The sequence below is a fragment of the Rhipicephalus microplus genome, chromosome 10 (assembly GCF_043290135.1).
Source record: "Rhipicephalus microplus isolate Deutch F79 chromosome 10, USDA_Rmic, whole genome shotgun sequence".
NCBI lineage: Eukaryota > Metazoa > Arthropoda > Arachnida > Ixodida > Ixodidae > Rhipicephalus > Rhipicephalus microplus.
This window is the reverse complement of record NC_134709.1, coordinates 42,381,028-42,399,648: the sequence shown is the minus strand read 5'-3', so window position 1 is coordinate 42,399,648 and position 18,621 is coordinate 42,381,028. Positions and strand designations below refer to the sequence as shown.

The 18,621-nt window shown below is 45.9% G+C and overlaps 1 protein-coding gene across 3 annotated transcripts in view; it reads right to left on the bottom strand.

The window, feature by feature from the left end:
• Positions 1–1,185: 1,185 nt before the first annotated feature.
• Positions 1,186–18,621, bottom strand: part of LOC119181339 (dihydropyrimidinase-related protein 2) — an 87,743-nt gene continuing 70,307 nt past the window's right edge. For all 3 annotated transcript variants that reach the window (XM_037432554.2, XM_037432556.2, XM_037432555.2), the window contains 10 exons: positions 17,069–17,208; positions 16,355–16,423; positions 14,905–15,025; positions 12,184–12,340; positions 10,254–10,395; positions 9,322–9,405; positions 6,736–6,915; positions 4,096–4,182; positions 2,686–2,896; positions 1,186–1,850 (listed from right to left, as the gene is read on the bottom strand). In XM_037432554.2, the coding sequence (XP_037288451.2) occupies positions 1,765–1,850; positions 2,686–2,896; positions 4,096–4,182; positions 6,736–6,915; positions 9,322–9,405; positions 10,254–10,395; positions 12,184–12,340; positions 14,905–15,025; positions 16,355–16,423; positions 17,069–17,208 (1,277 nt within the window). In that variant the 3' untranslated portion in view covers positions 1,186–1,764. The remainder of the gene's footprint in view (positions 1,851–2,685; positions 2,897–4,095; positions 4,183–6,735; positions 6,916–9,321; positions 9,406–10,253; positions 10,396–12,183; positions 12,341–14,904; positions 15,026–16,354; positions 16,424–17,068; positions 17,209–18,621) is intronic.

Sequence of the window (18,621 nt, the reverse complement as noted above, 5' to 3'; positions counted from 1 at the left end):
ATCTTAAGAACGCGCAGTTTCACGGAGAAACCACAAATAAAGTTTGTCAGAATTGCGCCACGCTTAAATTGCAACGCGAGGTGCAAGGTTCAGTGTCCGTTGCACCACGGAACTCCTGGGAAAACTAACGAAGCCATGCATAAAGTCTGAATTCCTTTAATGTCAGACATGACCATGGAAACACACAGACACACACATCACTCACACATTTCGGCTATAGCTACATTTGCAAATGTGTATACTAGATCACTTATTTTCCGAATACAAACACCGTTTTATATTCCCGCAGAAAGAAAAAAAACTAATAAGACGTGTCTGCGAATTCTTAGGCATCGTCGCTTTATCACGCACCGACGAAATACCGAGTAAGCAAACGGCTTGATTTCGCAGGCATTTGGGGGTTGCTAATAGTTTTCACTAGTTACCCGAAAACGAGTGCGACAAGTGTTACACCATTAGACTTCGACTCGTTCCCTGGCGGTGCCACAACCATATATAAATTTGTAGACGTCATCGTTAGTGTACGAGACCGTGTGTTACGCATGATACAGTGCTTGTGTTTAGCGTATATGCTCTGGTTCTCTAAAAAAAAAAAAGAGCGAGTAAAAAGGGTGTCTTTTTGTCCCACAACAATAATCGTCATCTATATTGCGTTCCATCCTTGCACTATCGCCCCGCGCCCGGTACATTCCGGTCACGATCGACATGCCAATTATCAGGGTTACATTGCATTCTCGATAGGAAAGTGGCCAGCGCCGAGTTTTCAAGAAAGGAAGTGCACGCAAGCCTGATGATTATTGTTGTGGGACAAAAAGACACCCTTTTTACTCGATATTTTTTTGGAGTGTTGCTGCAGTGTATACCTCTCATTTCGGTGCATTTTTTTCTGAAATGCGCGCTACTACAGTTATATCGGCTTCCGTCGGCCACTGGTCGTCGTCTTAACTGGACAACCTCGTAGAACCCTTGACGTCCTGTAGCTGCAACCTTAAAAAAAACACGCATATATCTTTTTGACTCACAGAACGAAATGGAAACTCAGGTACCTGGCTAAATACTGCCTATAGCTACGATGCAAAATGCTGCTGGATGCATATTTCTTGTGACCTGCCTACCGTTCGGTTCAGCCTACAAAGGCACCGACCGCACAACCTTTCAAGAAGGGTTAGAAAATGTTACGATCTCGCTGCTGCTGCGTACGTAAGCAGTTGTTCGTTTATTGTCTGTCACATTTGGCACCAAAGGCTTCTTTTCTGCTGCAAAAAAAAAAAGAGGGGGGAGGGGTGATGGGTTGGGAGCCGGATATGGTGGTTAGATGCGGATGCGTTTCATGCTCGCGATCTGCGTTGTAGCGACTGTGTTTCGCAGACGTCTCGTTTCAGGTGCTTAAGAGAGCTCAAAACATCTTTAAGTGACTCGTGACGTCTTTTCTGGAACAAGCCGTAGCTACACTTTTTCGGTTAGCATTCGAAGCGGGTTTTTCCTGCATACCACAATTGCACTTTGTTCAGACGGAGCAGAGTAGTCTTGCAGAGCTTCTGGGCAAGGGGTGTGGACCATTGTTTTTCCTGTTAACGCAGGTGGGCGATAGTTACAGCTGCTAATAACTTCACGAGGCGTACGACGGTTTGAAGAGAGCTTCAAAACAAAAAAAAAAAGAGGGTAATAAGGGCGGGGGCGGAGGGTGCCACATAGCATGGCAGGGATCACGAGGACAGCTTTTCACAGTAAAGCAGGCGCCACTGGTCCTTCCATGCGGGGTCTCTACCAGATGCCGCTGGACCTGCCGCCTGGTGGGTTGTGGACGCGAATGCCGCTCCTTGTGCCTTGGCTGTCGTCGATCTGCGCCCCTGCAGTGATCACAGGTAGAGCAGCTCACGAGTGGCTTATGTATCTGTACAGTCGAACACGTGAATACCAAACCCATGCATAACGGGACATTGTGCATACCGAACGGGAGTAAAAATCCTCTGAAGATACTTTCTCTGTATATATTCTATATATCGGATTTCCTATATATAAATCTTTGTGTGATCTCCTTTCAAACTCGGTATATCCAGGTTACACTAAATGCGTGTTCCTTATGCGTTTCTAAGGTTCTCGAGAGATTTGTTCAAGTCCGGCTGACCGCTAGACGCTTGGCACAATAATCCCCATCAGCGTCATCAACCGGACCGTTGCCGCATCCACGCGGAGGGGCTTAATGCGGGCGCTAAGATGCTCCACTGTATAACCTAATTATTGTATAGACAGGAGTCCATAGACACAAAGTCATCTCGCCCTGAGAGTGTTTGTAAGAGAATGCTCCAGCTCTTGACGCTAGACTCATGAACCTCGACGCTGCACACGAGCTGGAGGTGATGTTCTCTAACGAGATGCAGGAAATGACTTCACAGAACTGCAGAAGTAATAAATATTTAGACGATCAATTTTCCTAATTAAGTAAGCATCGATAACAACGATGTTACAGCGCGCACCAGGCCAAGAACATAGCCAGATTTTTTTTTCGTGGAGGTGGAGTGGGATTCAACCATAATTTATGAATGGTTCGCGGCGTGCATTTGTACTTGTGCGCCTATGCGAAATGCTAGTGGCCGTGCGTTGACCCGCCCTCCTCTTCCCCTGACTACGCCTGTGCACGAGACAAGGACAGACAGCGTAGACGGGAGCGCCGTTGGTCCTTACCGGACAGACTGAAGCTGGAGTCCTGTTGGTTGCGAACTCCGCTGCGGGTGGGTCCGCGGGTGTGGAACTCGGACGGGCTGAAGGGACTCTCCTGTCCCCTCTGGGGCGTCGAGTGGTTCTTCAGCGGCGTAGAACCGTCGCCTCCGTTCACCATCACGTCTTCCACGGGTCCGTCGTAGCCGTCACGGTTCACCTTCAGATGCTGGCTGGACTGCGCACACCGCGTCGTAACACCGCGTCACACAGGACTGTCCCGGCTCAGAGTGCATCAAAGGGGGACTCTCAAGCGAAACACGGAGTCGGTTCAGGGTCATACGTTATGCTTTGAAGACTATAATTTCGCCATCGTAGGAGAAACTAAAGTGTTCGTGTCGATTTTCGGGCCGAAAACTTTAGCCACCGAATGTCCGTGTGGCGTCATGGGTTACAATGTCCATTCATGTTCTGGCTTCATTGGCTCAATGAAAGCTTACGCTGCAAGTTCCTGGATAAATCGGAGCATAGCGTAGTTCACGTTCTACATCATCACGTCTAGCTGATGCTGAAGAATTCAACGCGTCACCACCAGCGGTGCTTTATAACTTGCAATTTTTTTTTGCTTATCGGGCATCTTATCGCGGCAAAAGAGATGCTTTTGGAATTGTGAAAAGTTTACTCAGTTATACAAAAAAAGCTCTTCTCCTGAGCGTGGCTTCGCTTGCCGACTGTCTGGCATAATTATTGAACTTTGTCGGCTTTTCCTGGCAATCGTAGTATTTTTTTAACACGGTCAGGCATGTGACTCTGTAGCGGAGTTGACAGGTTTTTGAAGCACACCCTACAGACCTGTATTCAGTTCTGTGCGAGTAAGGCACCCCATCCTATCCTTCAATACTTCATCCGGCCTACGACACTGCTGTGGAGAGGATAAGACACTGTATCCTGTCCGACAACCTTCTAATCCAGCCTACGACGCTGCTGCGGGAACGATAGAGCACCGCATTCTAATCTGTTCTATGATATTTTATCCGGACACTGCTGCGGGGATAAGGTACCGCATCCTGTCCTGCAGTATTTTATCCAGCCTATGACACTGCTGCGGTGATAAGACACCGCTTTCTGTCCTGCAGTATTCTCATGATCCGGCCTACGACACTGCTGTGGGGATAAGACACCTCACCCCGTCCCACATTCTGTCCGGCCTACTACACTGCCGTGAAGATAAGGCATCGTAGCCGGTCCTTCCAGTGTTAGATACCTGCTCGGTGGATGGGTAGGTCGATCCAAACGGAAGTGCTAAAAATAATAGTGTCCCACTTAGAACTCGACGAAGAGGAAACTGTCTCGGCCACACTCTGTTTTCTGGCAGAAAATGGTGCAGCGAGATTACGAGTCGTACAACATAAATTACCCATGTAGACATTCACTTACCCGCTCCCTCTCGAAGAGACTGCTGAAGGTGTGCGGTGAAAACGGCGGCAAAGCAACGAAGCGTCCGGACCCTTGGCTCACTTTGAGCTGCGCAGAAAAAAACGACACGTCGTTTGACGTGATTAGCATTCATGTAATGATGCGTGATCGGAGAGCAAGGAAAAAGGAAGCGCAATGTGACACTTACGGAGGCCACGTGAAAATGTTTTCGTCTCAGTCTGACACTGTTGCAATGCTCACGTTAGCGGTCCGTGTTAAAGCATTAAGACGATTTGGTGGAGATGCTCGTTTGTTTGGAAGGCCCAATCAAATAATCCAACAGATAAATATACCAAGGGAAGCGTTGTGGTCATTGCCTGTGTTGTTATTTAACTATAGTGTGGTAGCTAAGACGTTAGCCTAAATAAATAAATGTGGCTGAAGAAAATACACTTTCCGTCGGTGGAGCCGATTCCGCAACCCTGGAATTATGCTTCTGATGCTCTACCCACCGAGCTATATGACGGACGGCGTTATTTTATTCATATTGTTGGATATTTCTGTGCTTCTAATTCCTGAGAGGGTTAGCCAGCGCCATTCGTAGCCAAAATGTGGTTCAAAAGAACATATACTCATATAAACTCACGAAAGTATAACATTTGTCAACCACTCGTTCATAGCAGAGAGCTTCGCAGAGTTTTGTATGAATTTCTCCTAAAGAAAGCTCCCCGGCTGACGCGAAATTCTTCGCTATCTGGGATGCGAACTCACTAATGAGTTGCATCATGTTTCCAACTCTGAACCTTTCAGAATCCACTTTCGCAACATTGTAAACACATGGTCTCACTGCGATAACATTCGATTTCATGAGCAAAGTCTTGTGCTGATAGGTCCGTGCGTTTAAGGACCGCATAAAAGTGTTACATTTGAGCTACGAAGTGTGCATATAAAGCGAGAGCACAGCAAGATTTTCGTGATCGATGCGGATGCGTGGCGAAAGGCTAGCGGAATTAACAGTTTTCGACACTTGAAAAGTGAAGAAAAGTCACAGCTTTGGCGCAAAGGCGAAGCAATAAACGCCGTAGGAACACATTGGAAGGTCACGCGCATAATGGCAAGCAGATCGAAACGTGCCCGCGTTGAATGACGCACGAAACGTGCTCACAGGTACAGATGAACGCGAATAAGCGTCTCAGTAGTTACTTAACTGTGTCCGAAAGGCGCATCATTTTCGCAAACGGAGACTGTGCAACGGTTGCAGTGACCTTTGTGCTTCCGGTAACCACACCAGAATCATTCCGGTGAAAGCCCAAGGCCAGCCAAGGCGTACGATTGTTCTCACCGCGAGATAAGCAAGCGCATGCGCATGCCCTCTCTCCGCGGGGCAAAGTACGCGTGAGAGATGTGAGCACGCGCCGCCGCGTCGTGACGATGCGGCGATGTGCGCTCATTGCGCCATCTTGTTGGTAAATGCTGAAAACACGATAGTTCCCCAGGAGATACCCATAACCAGCGGTAACTGGTAGATATAAATAGCTTGCCGTTTGAGCGTTGAAGGAGATGCTCCTTTCAGGCTCAGTGGCTAACGCCTCGCACCCATAAGTCAGAGGTCCGACGTTCGATTATGCACGCCAAAGTCTTTTTCCTGATATATATATATATATATATATATATATATATATATATATATATATATATATATATATATATATATATATATATATATATATACGGTTAGTGATGGCGACGCTGGCGGCAACACCCAGCCGAGAGTGTCCATATATGTGTTATCGCAATAAAAAACTGCGCCGTCACAGCTTGCCGGAAGTGACGCAAAATATGACTAGAATAATGAACTCCTGAATGTAACCTCCAACAACAGGCGACACTCTGCGTTTTTGCCCTCGGCACGTTAGAAAATCTCAGGTAGCGGTGTGCTGCTACTTGCATCATTCTCGATAACATGCAGGTGCACGCATTGAGTGTTCTTTTAGCGCTACTGATAAGAAAATTAAACTATTAACAACCCCACAGCTTTGCGAAGATGGATTCCTCAGACTTATGCTGCTATAGTGAATTACCGATTAAACCAAGTGAGATTTCGTTCCAAACTTGGAGTTGTGCTTTATTGTGAGGATGTGCGAATATGAAACTGACGTGAATAAAGTATACGATTCGAATCGTACCAGAACCCGACCAAATCAAATGCTTTCCAACAGCTTTCGAATATGAAGCAGCCGTAACTACAGTTAATATAAGGTAATGTTCATATCCTACAATTATACCATTAAAGTCACCTATAGCATAAAATGAATAAATAGTAAGTCGTAAAGTATCACTACGCAAGCAACGTAGCCTACTACAATACATTAACGCTCAAGCTTTGTGGCTACTTTATGAAACTTGACGTAATTGCAGCAGTTTTGGGCTCAGATGGCGACAGTTAATATTATTTTAGTATTCTCAGACTATTTGATTGAAACGCTGAATGGAATAAGACACTGCCGAAACACTACTCGATACTATATTCGAAGTTTTTCGAGTCATCGCAAACCAGTTCTTTGACGTAACCACAAAAGCAGATAGACACAGACAAGCTCTTATCTACATTCATGTCTGCTAGGCATAAAGGCGACATCGATTCGGAATAGTGTAGCTCACTTGGCCTTCGTCCAACACCACGTGTCCTCCGGAAATGACGTACTGAGGTCCACCCCGAACTTGCATTCCTTCGAAGATGTTGAAGTCGGCCGAGGAATTGTGCGACTTCTTGGATATTGTGGTCAGCTTCTTGGGATCCCAGATGACGATGTCCGCATCCGAGCCAGCTTGGATGCGTCCCTGGCAAAACGACGGAGCGAGTAATAAACATTTGAGTGCCACTAAAAGCCAGGAAACGACCAGAATTTACTGTTGGTTTGAAAAACTCACACGTTCCTTTACGTGTTTGTATAAGACGATTCGAAAGCGAAAGCCAACATCTTTTTCTTAGGACCGTGTTCACAAACCAACCTTGGCCTTTCCTCGCGTTTTCCTCAAGTTTCCGTACTCTCTACGGTCATTATAAGGGCGCAGAAATGGTAATGGGGTAAAATATAGCAACGATATTGGTTCATGTATACTAGGCTGCTTTGTTCAGCGAGTGCAATAACGGCTTAAAACCGATGAGGAAAACTCGAGGTAAGGTTGAGGTTGGTTTGTGAATGCGGGCCTTGGTCGATTGTATTGGTCACTCCACCCTCCTCCGCCTGGAAAACTGTCTGCACTTAAAGGCCTGACCACACGTACCTGGGCGCGCAGCATTACATAGCCACACGCCCTTTCTCATTGGGGAGAGGGTGCGGCATCGCATCACGTTGCAGCGCTAACGTGTGGTCAGGCCTTCAGGTGTTATTGCCTATGGGATCGGAGGCATCGGAAGATTTCTGCACCTCATGTGGTCTTAGTGGGCCTCCGAGATCGGCTCATGTTTGACCAAGTGACGATGTCATGTGACGCCATGTTTTTTTTTCACTTCAGTGACGTCATGCGTGGCGCAACGAATTTCAGAGGCCTGCGACGTCATATTAAGACGTCATCAAAATTTGATTTTTTTCGTCTTACTTATGTTGACACCTCCAGTGTCACTTTTTTCGTTTGATGATACACTTGAGGCGTTCGCTTTTAGCGAAAACTAAGGAAAAAAAGTGCCGCCATATCCACGAAGTAAATGATGATGAGTGGGCGAAGCTCCTGAGGTAAACCTGGTAAACCATGAATCCTCTGTACATTTTGCCCACTCGATTTTATTACATCGCTCCCCCTAGCGTACGTCGCCGCACTAAATCGAACGATTGCCTTCAACCAATGACACGCGCCATATGTGACATCATTCCTATTTTATAAGATCTCGCGTCTTTCATCAACTACAAGTACCGCTTTCTAGTTTATAACATCTTGCATCTTTTCATCATCAGCTACAAGTACCACCATCTAGTAAACACTACAAGAACTAAACGAGAGGTGGCTACATACAGGAGACGGTACCGCCATCTAGTGAACACTGCAAGAACTAAACTAGAGGTGGCTACATACAGGGGACGGTACCGCCATCTAGTGAACACTGCAAGAACTAAACTAGAGGTGGCTACATACAGGGGACGCACAGCCCACGCCCTAAGGAGCTTCGCCCCTAAAAAAACGAAATGGCAAGTATCCAGTCTTAAAAGTGCAAGTGGTGTGTAGACAACACTCGCGATTCAATACACAAAGTAGGCTTCGTGTACTGGCTACCAAATGAATTAAGGCGAGAGTTTTCGAAGCCTCATAAAACTCGAAAATTGCCCCGCCGTAGTGGTCTAGTAGCTGAGGTACTCGGCGGCTGACCCGCAGGTCGCGTGATAGAATCCTGGCATCGGCGGCTGCACTTACGGTGGAAGCGAAAGTGCTGTAAGCCCGCGTGCTCAGATTCGGGTGCACGTCAAAGAAGCCCAGGTGGTCGAAATTTACGGAGCCCTCAATCACGGTGTCTCTCATAATGATATGGTGGTTTGGGACGTTAAACATCACATATCAATCAAAACTCGAAAATTGGTGGGTGTCCCTCGTCGTCGATCGGCATCATCGCGAGTGATAAAAAAAAAATCATCGTCACTTTAAGACGTTACCGTATGACGTCATGTTGTCGTCACATATTATAGCCAAAATTTAAGTCACGTGACCTGGCAATATATTATGACGTCATCACACTACGTCTTAGCGAGGAAATAGGCGGGCCGATCCCAGAGGCAGTGCAGGAACGGGTGATGTTTCTCCGATCTCGGAGGCAGTGAAAAACCACGTTAAGTGCAAAATGTTTTGGGACAGTGGCGAGTCAGGATCCATACATCGACAGAGAGGTAAAGGATGGTGTCTTTCATCTTCCAATCGTTTCAGGTGAGTACATAAAGGAGCCGTAAGTTTAAACACCTTGCGGCACTGCCCACAAACTGAAACTGAAAAAAAGTGGGCCGTTAACGAACTTGCACAGTCTAGAGAGCACAGTTATCACGATGGACATTGACCGATGAAAATGAGACCTGATGTGAGCGTTGCCAATAACTAGCATGTCACCACGAGAAATTAACAAGCTTTACTAGAAAGCTTACTGCATTTGAAAATAATCTAGCGCTGACGTTCTTTGTCCGTAAAATGTTGGTTTATGGTCACTTCACTTCATTCTCAAATGATACCTTCTCAAGATTGCACTTTTCATGCAAGTTTACTTACCTTTTTGGGATATATGTTGAACAACTTTGCAGCGTTGGTGCTCGTGACGGCCACGAAACGGCAGGCGTCCATCTTTCCGGTCATCTGTAAAAACGACAAAATAAATGCGGCTAACAACTTCTCATCTGGTTCAATTTTTCGCAGCGTGATAGGGCGATGGTTATAACAATAAGTTCCATCGTGCAAGCTAGCGCGCTCCCAAAAGCTGATAATTTGTCGCCAAATGGCAGTAACGCTCGTTCACGATGATAACATATATAGGTATGGCGCAGATGGCGCTCCATGGGGAGAAGGGCTCGGGGGCAGGGGTTTGTCCTGTAATATTGTTACGGGAGGGCACACAGAGAAACGAGGTGATAGCTAAGATATATTTGCACGACCCCAAGCCTAAGCCGAGATGGCAAGCGAGAGCGCGCCCCGCATCCCAGAATCGCGTCGTCTTTCTCGCTGTCTGTCTTGCTTCTTCAGCGTGATGTAGTCTTGTAACAATATATCTATGCGCGGGGTTTTGAGCTTCCCACTATTTACCACAGAAAACCGAGGACCGAAGGCTGGTTGTTGAGAGAAGGTTAAAGCAGCGTTACATTTTCATGTTTGCATCTATTACGTCACTCTTTTTTTTTAATAGACAAGAGCTCGCTGCTTGAGTATGGGTTCTTCGTTACAGGTACGGAAGGGGTAAGGGGTCATTGAGGAACCCAAATTTGGCTCACTCTAATGAAGATACATGTGCACGCCTATCATTAAAAAAGCAGTGAATTTCTACACTAACGTATTTTTTTTGCTTGTACAATCAAACTCTGGAGACTTGGGGGGGGGGGGAGACGTTTTTTGTTTCATTTAATACATGCATTGCGAGCCTTTGTATTTCATGTAATTACAATATGATTCCTGATCAGTTAACGAGACCTCCGCACGAGGTCGCCGCTTACCACTCCTTTCTCCCAGATGACCGGCATTCTCTCCTCCACGCCGTTCACTCCGTGCGGAATCTTGGTGAAGTCGTTGGCACCGACGGCCCTCTGCGCCGTTGTAAACGTGCAGTGCTGGGAACCGGTGACGTGAAGGTCTCCGCTGTAAAGACATTTTTTAATTAGTTTTTTGTTTCTAACCTAACATCGCGACGTTGTTTTATTGGCATGTAGCTACACTTGAAGCCCATTTATAGGATACACGCACTTACAGGAGTGGTCGCCGCTTATATGAGCTGTCTCATAACAGCAGGCTACCGCGTCCTCATCTTCTGATCTCTCCGTTTTGGTGTTGCGCACTGTGGTGTCTCTTTTCAATATTTGTATCTTGCATCAGTTACTCTTACAAACAAGTTCGACTGTGCTTCTAGCCTACGCAACGAAAATGGAGCTGACAACGGAAACATGTAAATTTTTGTATTTGCTCAGTTCCAATACGCATTAGCAAAAGCATAATAAGCGTGGCCGACTTGGGAATTAATTGACTTGCGGATCAGTCTTGAAACATCTTCGCTTTCTCTGCTGGCAGCGCTGTGCAGCGAATACAAAAACAGCGGTAACATGTATAGGAGTCGTGAAGTTGCAATACGCTGCTGAGATCCAAATCCTGTCTGTCTTTCTCGTGTGTCCTCGTCTTGTGACCATGCAGCACTACTCACCGTCGATCGAGCTGAAGGTCGCGTGTTCGATTCCTCGCTGCTACAGCAACATTTAGGTGAGGCCGGAATGTGAAAACGCACATGAGGTCGAAATCAGCCGATTCTTCGTTCAACTTTGCCTGATATCATGGGTTCGGATGGTGAAACTCCGTAGGAAAGAAAAAAAAAAACCTGGAGTAGCTGGTGACAGTTCATTTTTGAACATGTTAGAACAGCTTAGGACGAGCACGCAGTAAAAAGAAGGGAACAACACGAGTTCTGACTGTCAGCTAAAGCTTATCAAAAGAAACGACATGAATAAATGCGAAGGCCAACCTATAGCCTCAACAAAGAGACCACGACGCGGAAAAAGATTTCTTCGCAGCTTTACGTTTGTTCGTTTCTGGACGCGTGTAGGCTCCGCGCATTCTGGACATGTTTACAAATTGCTAAGATGGCTCTGCTGCAGCGGAAGCGTGGTTGGCCTTTGTATATATTGGCGTGGTTTCTTCTAATAAGCTGTAAATACAAGTCTTCGAACTTCGAATCTTCTTCGAACTTTGTCTGTTGAGCGCTGTAAGCGGTTCACAAAAGAACCTGCGTACTTCAATTAACCTAAATTGGGCATCCAAAAACTTTCATGCGTGCGTACTGTCTCAAAAAAAAAAAAAAAAGCAATGCTCTATCAAAAGTTCCTAACGCACTCCCTATTTGAAGGGAGTTCGTAAGCACACAGTTGAACCAGCCCACGCGAGACTGGAGATCATTGGTAGAGGCCTTCATCTTGCAGTGCGCATAAAATAAGCTGGGAATAATTTATCTATTTTTATTTATTTCAAGGCACCTTACAGGCCCTAGGCGTGGGGGAATTGAGTAAGGGGGGGGCAATACACATGATACATGCACATATACATATGGAGTTGGCAAAAATACATAAAATGATACAATCGGAATGTAATAAACAAAAAGCATTATATATACATGTAAAGCTGACGCACGCATGCAAACAGTAAGTGACTATGATTATGATTATGCAAATACGAGCTTTACGCAGGTCTGCACGCGATTTTTTTTCCAGTTCACACTTTTCGAAAATGTTGCAGGCACTGGATACAATCTCAGAGATACGCGTCGTTCTTTTCGTTATGCATTAACAAGTTTACGCGTAGTTTTTTTTTTTTTGTTTTTGAAGCTATGCGATCGTTGGTAGCAGCCGCGGACGCGAGCAGCGTGTCAGGCGCTTTTCTTCTTACCATCCGAGCAAGTCCATGAGGCGGCTAGGTGTGGTGGGGTCCGGATTCAGAGGAGGAGAGGTCACGTGACTGGCCGCGTGGCTCCAGCACTTGTTGAAGTAGTGGCTCCCGTCGGTCCCCAGGCTGGCCGCCGTCGGTTGGCCGAACACCACGCAACCTGGGAGCGGTCGAGAAGCGAGCGATCTCAGATTTGGCTGTACTGTATAGAGTGGTTAAAGTTCCTCTATTTCGTTCCATTATTCCTTATCTTGTATAGCGTTGTTCCAGTTCCCTTATTTCATTCCCTTATCCTCTGTTCAAAATAGCTAACCGGACGCTTATCTGGTTAACCTTCCTGCCTCTACTTCCCTGGGTTCCTCTCTCTCTTCCAATTGCTCTCCACCAAAGCCACACCAGCGCTTTTGCCCTCCCCATAGCGTGATACAACACGGTTTTAGGGTTTGAACCTTCCAAAACAAAATTCTGCCGAAACCTGACGTAGTATAGGCGTAATGCCTGACGCAAAGGCCGGTTACTTTGATAGGTGAGCAATCTGCACGTTAATAAGCATACGTATTCTGCAAATGAACAAACATAAGTGTCTTCATCGGCCGAAACAACGAAACACGTGCTGAACTGCCTGCATTCCGGGAATAACTCAAAGCTAAGGAACCGAAGTACGCGTTGGGTGACAAAGCCGATTAGTTTTTATTTTTATTATTAAAAGGTTCTTGCTGTAAATTTGTTAGTTTAATTATTCATAATTACTAAGTAGAAACTTTGATCACTGGTAGCCTGTGGAAAATTATCAGATTTTATGCAGAATATAGCCATTCGAGAAACTCGCGCATATTCTTACTCCAGTTGAGATGTGTGCAATCTTTTGTAGCCTTTGTCTACCGTGTCATTCGAGCGTTCTTTTTTTTCAGCTATTTAGTTCTTTCTTCTGCTTGCATGCTCGATGTTGCTTTGATGCTTGCGTAATTATTTTACTCATCATTGGCCCCGCCGCGGTGGTCTATTGGTTAAGGCACCCGGCTGCTGACCCGCCGTTCGCGGAATCCAATCCCGGCTGCCGTGGTGGCACTTTCGATGGAGGCGAAAATGATGTAGGCCCGTATTCTCAGATTTGGGTGCACGTTGAAGAACCTCAGGGGGTCGAAATTTCCGGAGCCCTCCACTACGGCGTCTCTCATAATCATATGGTGGTTTTGGGACGTTAAACCTTAGATATTAAATTCTGCACTCATCATTGGTTTCCTGTAACTACGCCTCCTGTGGAATCAACAGGACACCAAGATAGATAGATAGATAGATAGATAGATAGATAGATAGATAGATAGATAGATAGATAGATAGATAGATAGATAGATAGATAGATAGATAGATAGATAGATAGATAGATAGATAGATAGACGGACGGACGGACAGACGGACAGACGGACAGACGGACAGACGGACAGACAGACAGACGGACAGACGGACAGACGGACAGACGGACGGACAGACGGACAGACGGACGGACAGACGGACAGACGGACAGACGGACGGACAGACGGACGGACAGACGGACAGACGGACAGACGGACAGACGGACAGACGGACAGACGGACAGACAGACGGACAGACAGACGGACAGACAGACAGACAGACAGACGGACAGACGGACAGACGGACAGACAGACGGACAGACAGACGGACAGACGGACAGACAGACAGACAGATGAATAAACAAAAAGTCACAGCTTTGCCGCAAATGCGAATCAGTGAACGCGATAGGAACAAATTAGAAGGTCACGCGCATAATGGCGAGCAGATCGAAACGTGCCCCACATTTATTACGCACAAATGACGCATGAAACATTTTCACAGGTACAGATGAACGCGAATAAGCGTCTCGGTTGTTACTTCGCTGTGTCTGAAAAGCGCGCCCCCTTTTTCCCAAACGCAGACTGTGCAACGATTGCAGTGACCTTTGCGCGCCCAATAACTACAACAGAATCGTTTCGACGAAAGCCCAAAGCCAGCCAAGACGTACGATTGTCCCCACCGCAAGATCAGGGTGCGCAATAGAGTGCCCAGCTCCCTCCACTCCGCGGGCCCAAGTACGCGTGTGGGAGATGAGAGCGCGCTTTCACGAGTCGTGACGATGTGGCGAAGCGCGCTCGTTGCGCCAGTTTGCTGGTAGTGCTGAAAACACAATATCCCCCCCCCCCCCCCCCGAGATGCCCGTCACCAGCAGTAAGTGTTAGATATAAATAGCTTGCCGTTTGAACGTTGAAACCGGCGCTCCTTCGTGGCTCACTGGTTAACGCCTCGCACTCGCAATTCAGAGGTCCCACGTTCGATTCCGCGTGCCGAAGTCTTTTTCTGAATAATCTTTTTCTTGCATTTTTGTTTATATAAATACTTATACGGTTAGAGACAGCTGAGAGTGGCCTCATAATTGCTATTGCAATAATAAATAAATGGACACTTTACATTGCTGTTCACCACAACACGCTGCTTATGCTTCGTCGTATTGCCCTGGTGCATTGCGCTGAAACATAAAATGTATAACGGTTTTTTTTAGTAAGAATTTGCCACGATTCCATTAGATGACCAGCAAAAGCTAAGCTATGCTTGATGACCTTAAATTAGCATATTGAGATCAAGACACTTAAAGGCTTGCAGTGAACAGCCACTCATTCTAGTGCTATCAACGCGTTAAATGGCACATAACCTACGAGTTCTAGTACTCACCGTCGTTGCGTTTCTGTACAATCATTTCAGCCGCGGACTTGCTCATCACCGGAGAGATAAGCAGCGGCGTCGCCACCTGATTGGCCATGACGATCGCCCGAAGGGTGGCCTCCGCCTCCACCTAGTTTTCAGACGCGAACATTGCGAGTGAGAAGAAGCAGGAAAAGACACCTTCATTTTATGCACAATGTTATAACTCGGCGAAAGTGGTAGCCTTGTCACACTAGAGCTAAACACATCGTAGAGTCACGTCTTCGTCCTTTATGAACGTTTCGATTGTAGAGTGAAGCTGAAGCGCTGTCCTGTCTGGAATTGATTTCTCGCTACGCGTGCCGATGCGCTTTCAAGGAAAGGTGGAATGCTTCTATACGAACCTTAACTTTGTTATACTTTTTCAACGCGTATTACCATTTCTCAGTGCTTCCTTCTGCAGCGAAGCTGTTAATGTCTTGGTCATGCCGTGAGGCGACACCACAAGGCTATCGTTATCATCACCTCTACATCATCATCTGCTTCCCTCCCATAAAACGCGCACCCATTCGTCCAGCGTAGAATGCAATAACTCTGGTAGCCCAGAGAACAAGCATAGCGAATGATAGATAGGTATAAAAGGGAAAAGAGAGAGATGATAGAAGGCGAGGGGATTAGCACAAAGAAGGAGAGAGCTGAAGAAACAGAAATAGTGGGAAACAAATGGAAGTATAAGAAGACGGAGAAAGAAATAGAGAAAGAGACGGAAAGTAAGACGCAAGAGCATAGACAAAGATAGCAAGCATTGTCATCTAAGGTATAGCATGGCCTCGGAGATGGCGCGAGTGCCGGCCATCTCGGCGGCTATGAGTATTGTATGATGAAATTTGATTTCTTTCTACCATTTTAAAATTCATTAGATACAACTGTAACATGTCATCCACTATCTAAATAATCGTTTCTTGGCCAATCGCCTAGAGTGGCTGGGAGCTATTCGCTTTGGCCGCCGCCGCCGCCATCATCATCATCATCACCATCACCATCATCACCTCCGCTGCTTCCCCAATCTTCGCATAACTACAGCGTGGCCGTCTCTATATTTATTTTTTCTTTATCCTACGCCCATTGTGCGCACAATTTATTTTGACCCGATACAATCAAGACTATTCCGCGACATAAAGACGGGCCTTCAGATAAGTAAAATTACGACAAAACACTCGAATGCACTGGTGCGTTGAAACGTTTACGTCAAGTAAGAAATAGACACTTTTGTTTGTTTGTTTAATAAGTAGGAATGACTTGAAAATGAATGTTGCACCCTTTAATCACAGTCCTCGGGGCCGCACGATTATGACCCCGATAACAATGCTGAAAACTCACCATTACATCTAATCGACCACGTTTGAGACTCAACAGTCGCTAACTTAATAGATATAGGAGAATACAGGATGAAGAGCTTCTCACAGTATCAACAACTCACCTCCTCGGGCTGGCTGTAGACTACGCCTTCAGGTCCCGTTATCCCCAGGTCGAGGATCCTTTTTTGGTTCTGCAGGTGTGGACAAGATGACCGTTGTTAACTTACATATTACTGTTCGCCATAATTTTCATTCCGCTTGTGTTTATTCGAAAGAACACGCACATAAAAAACAAGGAACCAAAATTTCGCTTTTCCCAAGACTAATATTAAGCAGAGGGACTTGTTGTGCGAGTTGGTTCATTTTTAACGTAGCTTATGGCGCAAAAAAAAAAAAAACACTAGAGACGGACAAGCACATATCCGCCTCTCGTATTTTTTTTTTTTCGCGCGCCATAAGCTACGTTACTAATGTTAATTTCCGCAGGGGTGTACGTGAAGAAAACCATCATACGACTATGGGCAACGGTGTTGTGGAGGAGGGCTCTGGTATTTTCGACCACCTCGAGTTCCACGTGCACCTAAATCTTAGTATAGACACGCACCTCAGGCATTTTTCAGCTTCATCAAAAATACGACCGCCTCTGGCGGTGTTCGATCCGGCCACCTTCCGGCCAGCAGTCGAGACGACCGCGGCGGGTGAACGTTGAAGTAAAAACCCCGCACAAGTGCAGGCTTAAGCTGTTCTTCCGCAACGGTGTTGCCGCTAAATCACTTTCTATACGTCGATGCGCGTGACTAAAGATTCTCATCCCTCCATACAATATTTGCTCTCACCTCTGCGATGATGCCACCGTGCTCGGCATGCACCGTAGTGAGAGCCCCCAGATGCTTAGACACTTCGAGCAGATGCATCAGCTGAAGATCGCTCAGCATCAGGGACTCCATGCTGAGGTAAGCCCTGAAGGCGTTCACACCTGTGTCAGGTTTTTTTTAAAAAAAGAGGTGGTTCAAAAGTTTCAGTAATCCGTGTCGTTGACGTCGTGTTCCTGCATATTGAACGCAAAGTACATAACTCAGTGTACAACTGACATGTCAGCAATCGCATAAATGCCGGCTGATAACTGCTCACTGTTTCAGCGCCCAAGCATCGTCCCTGTTGTTGCTCACGATAAGCGCAATGAAGGCGGGAAGAAATTGTTAGTACATATAACACAGCACGTGTGGTGAACTATAGCCTCCAAGTTTAAATAAGCGTATGTTTTCAGTGCTTCTGCAAACCTTTAACTGGTTTTTCACAACTAATTCGGCCACAAATTACGATAGGGTAATTAATAACGGACCACGGGAATTATATGCGAGACTAATATGTGGGTGTTTCTGCTTGCCGCACAATCGAACTTAGGTAATGAATTTTAAGTTAACTATAGGGTCAACTTTTTAATCAATGAATCACGCAAAAACTTCATCGAGAAAAACGTGAAATAATCATCCGGCGTAGAGCTCCTTCTTTTTACGAAGCTTCTTTTTTTCTCAACAAATACAAGGTTAATGCGAGTGGCAGTGAAAATAATGTGACCCCCCTTCCTTCGCTCACATTTTCTCCTGCGTACTCGTTATAATTTTGATGAGTTATCATAACCTGAACTGCGCGAACCCTGAACACCACAACAAACGAAATATGAAATAGCAATTTGAAACGAAACTAATAACTATACATCTTTTTGTTAGACTGATTGGTCACGTGATTGCCTAATACCCTTCTGTATAAACAGACAAAGTGAAAAAAAAAAGTCCTGTTCAATGAAAGATGCGTGCCAGTGGTGTAACTTATATCCCTGCGGTTGTGATTTAGGTCCAACAATGCGCGCAGCATGCGAAGCATTTTTTCGGGCAATTAGAAATCCTCAAGTAAGCTTTCTCAAAACGGTTCTCTTTTTAGGGGTGAAGCCTCTAAAGAGAGAAACGTCGTCCGGAGTCTACAGCAGATGTATCACAGGTGCATGTGAACAAACCAAAGCATTTGCGAACAACAAAAAAGATTTTTACAACAAACAATATTTTCAAAGGGCTATTAACACTAACAAACAAATTAGAAAGGCTACAACAACGTAAAAACACAGACATTTAATCACCCATCAATCAAGGCATAGAACGAACAAAAGGTTAACAAGAACAAAATAGAAGGCTGTTAACCAGAACAAAATAGATGGCCACTATTCACGATGTGATGCGCACTGCTTCGTCGCATCATCGGCAATCACTTCGCGGTAACGCGTGGATTTTTTTTTTCTTTTTCGATAGGCAGTGCAGTATATGTAGGGACGGTCTGGGTTAGATAGTCTCCATAGACCTACGGGACAGTTTGTGCTCTCCCATAGTAGAGTACC